At 50.5% G+C, this 6,310-nt stretch overlaps 1 protein-coding gene across 1 annotated transcript in view; it reads right to left on the reverse strand.

Moving 5' to 3' along the window:
* LOC102422471 (calcium-transporting ATPase type 2C member 2-like) overlaps nt 1-6,051 on the reverse strand; it is a gene marked incomplete at its 5' end in the record, with an annotated part of 21,157 nt that extends 15,106 nt beyond the window's left edge. Inside the window, 4 exons of the mRNA XM_006108542.3 lie at nt 1,042-1,150; nt 4,363-4,424; nt 4,528-4,562; nt 5,870-6,051. Of these exons, the coding sequence (XP_006108604.2) occupies nt 1,042-1,150; nt 4,363-4,424; nt 4,528-4,562; nt 5,870-6,051 (388 nt within the window). The remainder of the gene's footprint in view (nt 1-1,041; nt 1,151-4,362; nt 4,425-4,527; nt 4,563-5,869) is intronic.
* Nucleotides 6,052-6,310: the final 259 nt, after the last annotated feature.

Raw genomic sequence — 6,310 nt, forward strand, 5'->3', positions numbered from 1 at the left:
ACAGACACCACACACTCACACACACACCACACACACACACACAAACACACCACACACCACACACACACACACACCACACACACACTCACACACACACACACACACCACACACACACTCACACACACACCACACACACACACACCACACACACACACACCACACACACACACCCCCCCTGGTCCCTGCCCTGCCTGGAGATCTGAAAGTCAGAACAGAGAGGCAGAGAAGCCTGAGTGGCCCTCTGGCCCGGCCTCGACTTCAGAGCCTGGCCAGCACGTTGTAAACGCAGGGCCCAGGAGTTGGCTCCTGGCCTGCTCACCTATCTCCGTCCCCTGCCCTTCACACCACCTTTTAACAGCATGCTATTAACCCTCCAATTCCTGACAAAATAAATAAATCGGGCACATAACCTGTGCTTAATCCTCTATCACTAAACGCTTTGAACAATTCTTAGGCATTATTGGAGAGAGTCATAAAATAGATTACTCCCATCAACAGATCCCTCTGAACTTGATTTAACCTTTGCTCTCAGAGCCTCAGGTATTGTTCTGTGAAGCTGTGGGACCCTGGCACCCACAAACGTTAGGGAAATAGCTTGCCTACACCCCATGTCCCCAAACAGAGCAACCGTAAAAAGCTTGTGCTACTTTTTATGTCTGCATCGGTCTGGTTCCCTTCTCGTTCCCCAGCAGTTGCTATCACTCTTTCTGACATCAGGGCGGCTGTTGCTAGAAGGAACTCTTGCCTCATTCCTCAACCCCACCCTGATTCAATTTGCTGCTGCCGTCTGTATAAACTAGAGTCACGCAACCACAATGTGTTAGGCTTATAGCTAAAATGAGAGTACTTGATTTGTGACATACAACTTGGGGAGCTTTGTGCTTAAAATTAGCTTGTTTGCTAACTCCCTGGCTTTTTTGGTGCAGGTGTGCACATGTGCGCGTACACGTGTGTGTGCACGGGTGTGTGTGAGAGAGAATGCCCGCCTCGGAGAAGGTAAGCGTCTGCATATCCCACCGACCAGGGCCTGGGACCCTCACCTCAGTGAGACGGATGTCTGCCGGGATCCGGTCTCCGATGGAGAGAGACACGATGTCCCCGGGAACCAGGTCTCGCGCCAGCAGGTGCTGGAGCTTTCCTTCTCTGATGCTGCATTTGAAACAGTAAAAAGCCGAAGCACGCATGTTAACATCCCCGTTTTATGCACTTTGATAAATGTGAGCAAAGATGATGGAAACACACTTTCCCTTTCAGGTATGGACAAACCTTTGCGGTGTTGTTATTTTTTAAACTCATGTATCCTAGGAGATGTGTGGGGAGCGTGTGTGGCTTCTGGGAGACCCTGGTCCTTGTCTGAAGTGCGGAGCTTCCCCTGTTTACCCGCCTGAACACCAGGCTGGGCCACACGGCCTCCAGCGCCTGCAGCTCTAGGTCAGCGGTGCTAAAGCTTCCTTAATGGAGGCAGTAGCTTGTGTCCTCAGAGGAGACACCACCCGGGTGTGCAGAGCCCGTCTTGAGAACTCAGGGATGGCAGAGCCTCGTCAGAGCCCAGAGGAGCATCTGAAGTGTCCGAGCAGCCCAGGACCGCCCTCCCACAGGGCCAGGGCCATTGCTCAGGGCCATCCACCTCTAGACAATGGACGTACTTCTGTGCACAGGTTGCAACTGCAATTCCTCCACACACTGCCCTCCTCCAGTGGCCTCCCAGCTGGACTCCTGTCTCCCCTCTGGCCTCCTTTAACTCATCCTGCACACAGCAGAGAGCTCTTAGAGCACAAAATCAAACCCTCCAGTGGCTCTCTGATGACCTTGCAATCAAACCCAAAAGCCCTGCTAAGGCCCTCTCGATCCAGACTCGTCTCCTCCTCACACCGGCCAGCCCCTGAACACACCCAGCTCTTTCTAGTCTCAAGGTCATTGGTGACCTTGAATGCTGGAGCAGGCATTCCCCTCCTCCTTGATAACAGAATTCAACCTTGTTCCGGTGTCTACCCTTCCCCCCACAACTGTGTGCTCCAGGGATGGGTCTTGACTGGCTGAGATCACCAGAGTGATCCCACCCCCTGCCCAGGATTGGCTTAGGCACAGGCATGTTTTGTAACACTGGCCTTTGAGACATGAGTGGACATTCTGATGGGGCTCATGCACCTGTTAACACACACACACACACACACACACACACACACACACACACACAGCCTCTTCTCCTGTTTGATTCTTCATGTCTGGCTGTGATGCTGGAGCTGTTGCAGCATCTAGGACAGTGATGGCGAACCTATGACATGCGTGTCAGAGGTGACATGCGAACTCATTTTTTTGGTTGATTTTTCTTTGTTAAATGGCATTTAAATATATAAAATAAATATCAAAAATATAAGTCTTTGTTTTACTATGGTTGCAAAGATCAAAAAATTTCTATATGTGACACGGCACCAGAGTTAAGTTAGGGTTTTTCAAAATGCTGACATGCCGAGCTCAAAAGGTTCGCCATCACTGTTCTAGGACCATGAGGGGAACCAGCCAGAGAACAGTCCACAAGCTGAGGATGGCAGAGTAAAGACATTAAGACGACCAGGTCCTTGGTGCCAATATCTTCAATTAATTAACCCCACTGCCCGCCCCCCTCAGGCCCCTTGCCATGAGACAACACAGTTTCCTTGTGGTTTGTGCAGTTGAGTTTTCTGTTCCTTGTAGCCAAGAGCACCTATCAGATACACGGCGGCTGTTTCCTCAGCTGTTCCCAGGGCTGGCTCCTTATCTTTCTCGGGCCTCAAATGTCGGATCGGGGGGCCTGGCCTCTAGCTATTTGAAGTTGTCCCCACTCCTCCACCAGCCACCACTGTACCTCTGCAGGGATTTTTGTTTGTTTGGTTTGGTTTTTGTGGGGCTTTGGGTGTTGAGGGGTCTTGTTGGCTTTAACGCACCTAATCATGTTCACCGTTATAACCCAGCACTATTTTTCCCAGCACACAGTAGGTGCTCAATAAATATTTAATGGCTGCACAAAGGGTGGAGGTAATGCAGGAAGGGTCTGCATGGCAGGTGTTTCTCCTAATTTGTAAAACAGGCCTTGGAGACCCAGAGAGTGAGGCTGCATATCTACGATGCTCTTTCAACTCTGCCAGGCTGCCTGCCACCGCTGTTCCTGAGAATAAAATGTCTTTTAGGAGCAAAACTTCTGAGGACATCAATAATGTATCTATTCACCTAAAAGGTCAAGACTTGATATTTAAACTTAATATCACATCAAACCACATCAATCATTTACGCTTCCCTTTGCTCACGGGATTAGGCCACACATCACACCCCTGGATTTCTGACAGCCTTATTCATCCCTCATTAAGCCCAGACATTTTTACTGTCCCCAATGACCCTTCCAGCATTGACTCATCCTCCCTCGTGCCTCCACATAGCCTTTTTGTCTCTATTTCGTTATTCATTATTCTCTGCCTATGTTACACACACACACACACACACACACACACACACACACACACACACACTCTCCTGATTCCTTGAGAGGTGGAACTCTATTTCACAAGATCTTGCTATCCGCCAGCCCTGTGGCTCAATGGTGCCATATACACTCAATATATGCTAAGGTTCTTTCCCCAGAATTATCCTTCAGAAAATAGGTATTGTATGCTAAAGTCCTTCCAAAATACCTCAGGTCACATTGTAAATACCTCTGCCACATTGTAAATCCTCAGTAACCATATTTGACTGGACATGTACTGGACAGCACAGATTACAGAACACTCCAGAAAGTTCTACTGTACAACACTGTGCTAAGCAGAAATGCCCACGAGGTACTGCCAGATATTTTTGTCTTTTTCCTTTTTAAATATCGTTGGTAAGGGCTGCGCGATCACAAGCAGCAACGTGGAAATGCCTGGACAGGAGAGAGGCTGGTGGGCTGCTAACCAACTCCCTGGAATTCATTCCCATGTCGTCCCACCCTTCAACCCATGTCCTGATGCCTCGGCTTGTTAAAGCCCCGCATCTCAGCCTCTTGAGTCCACCCTTTGAGAATCCAATGAAACCTCTGAACGCTCTTTTGGGAAAACGCAGTTTTGCACAGTGTACGACGGGTTTCAGGGGCACCCTCTTCCTGAGCCATTTCCATCATCCGTGGCCCCCAGGCCAAGCACCCTGACTAGATGCAAATGACAGACTGGAAGCCCAGAGAAGTCGAATGACACGCCCAACGACTCAGGTAACCCACTGGCAGGATGACCAGCCCAGAACCCCAGTACAACATGGTTTCCCATGTCACCCTACAAGGGATACAAAGTGTGCCAATCTCACCAGCCCACTGGCTCCCCTGATGAACCAAAAAGTCCCAGGGGTCTCTGACTTACCAGTTACACTCGGGAGGTACCAGCTTGGTCAGCTCTTCCAGAGATTTCTCCGACCTGTACTCCTGGCAGGAAGCACATCAAACATGCTTTTCAAAGGTGGGGATTCCACAGAGCTCCCGCCACGCCCGGTCACCCCAACCGGGGCCTCGGGAAATAAATACACACCTGGATGATGGCGACAGGGTCCACGATCAGACGGCCTATGGAGCAAACGGGAAGGGGGCGTTAACCCCGGCTGCACAGCGCATGAGTCCAGGGAGTGAGGGGAGGTCATCATCTTTCAAAATATAGTTCTTTTTTGTTTGCAAAATAAGTGTACTGTGCAGAAACGTAGAAAAGAGATAAGCCAGAAGAGAGCAGCCAAATCACCCCAAGTCCTACCATGAGAGGTTCACGTTGTGGGGTACCCCTTTAGATTTTTCTGCATAGACACACTTATCACACAGGGTCCTATAGTGTACACATATTCTTTTACAAACTGCCTTTTCACTCAACAGCATCCTGTAAACACCATTCCACATCAGAAGGTGTGGCTCTAACCCCAGCCTTTTAAACCGAAGCAGCAGATTTCACGGTGTGGAGTGAGTCCGTGTTTGTATTTTGGGAGTGCGTGACAGACAGAGAAAGCCGGAATGACATCCATCAAAAGGGGTTCGGCAGAAGCCAGACATGAGGTCACATATTGCATGGCTACATTCCCAGGATTGGGGACTCCACAGAGACACAAAGCAGACTGGTGGTTGCTAGGGGCCGAGGAGGGAAGATGGGGGGCGACTATAATGGGTATGGGGTTCCCTTTGAGGGCAATGAAAATGTTTTAGAACTAGATAGAGATGGTGGCCATACAACATTGCGCATGTACGACACGCACTGCATTGTTCACTTTAAGATGGTTGATTTTTTTATTATGTGACTTTTCACCTAAATTTAAAAAAAAATGTTTTAAGGCGCTCAGTGGTTCTCTCTAGGTAACAGATTACAAACAATTACTCTTTTTAAAAATATATATATTTTTTTTATTGACTTCAGCGAGGGAGGGAGAGGGAGAGAGAGATAGAAACATCAAAGATGAGAGAGAATCATTGATTGGCTGCCTCCTGCATGCTCCCTACTGGGAGCCCACAAGCTGGGCATGTGCCCTTGACCGGAATCAAACCCAAGACCCTTCAGTCCTCAGGCCGATGCTCTTTCCACTGAGCCAAACTGGCTACGGCTGCACACGAGCAATTCCATCCGGGTCATGGGAGAGGAACTCCTTGCCACAGTGTTCCAAACGGCAAAGAACAGAAGCACCTGGGCATCCACCAACGGAGCGATGGCCACATAAACCCCGACACCCCCACGTGGGCAGAGAAGGACATGGATTTGCTTCTCTTTCTTTCTGCCACATTCTCTTTTTTTCTCTACAGACAAACTCTGTTTTCCTTGCACAGTAAGCAAGCAAACCCTGGCAAGCCCCTGGGCAGCGAGCGGGTCTGGGGGCCGGTGCTGCCCGGGCGCCGTGCACTCACCGCGGTGATACTGATGGCGTCCTCATAGTTCTTCGTGAGGATGCTCACCAAGGCCGAGGCCAGCAGCAGCAGGATCAGCGGGTTCTTAAACTGAAAGATGAAAGCAGGGCGGGTGGGTTCTTCGCTGGGCTTCTCACTGTGCAGCAGCGTGCGACCCGGGTCCTTACCCAGAGCCAGGCTTCCAAGCCAACAGCGACAGTGACCCAGGGCTGGGGGAGAGAGACCCCCGCCATCCAACGGTCCCCTCCTGTCATGCCCCCACTGCACTTTCATTGGCATTGGCTTTCGGGGGTCACACAGCAAACAGGCAAGAGAGCCGATGGGAAGCACAGCCCACGTGCCACCAGTGCTGCCCTGGCCGCGGATGATCAGACTCTGCCTGGCTCCTGGAGCCCCTTCTAAGCCAACACGTTCAGGGAGAGGCAGTGAGGGGCTTG

Source organism: Myotis lucifugus, unplaced genomic scaffold (genome assembly GCF_000147115.1).
Source record: "Myotis lucifugus unplaced genomic scaffold, Myoluc2.0 scaffold_2631, whole genome shotgun sequence".
Lineage (NCBI taxonomy): Eukaryota > Metazoa > Chordata > Mammalia > Chiroptera > Vespertilionidae > Myotis > Myotis lucifugus.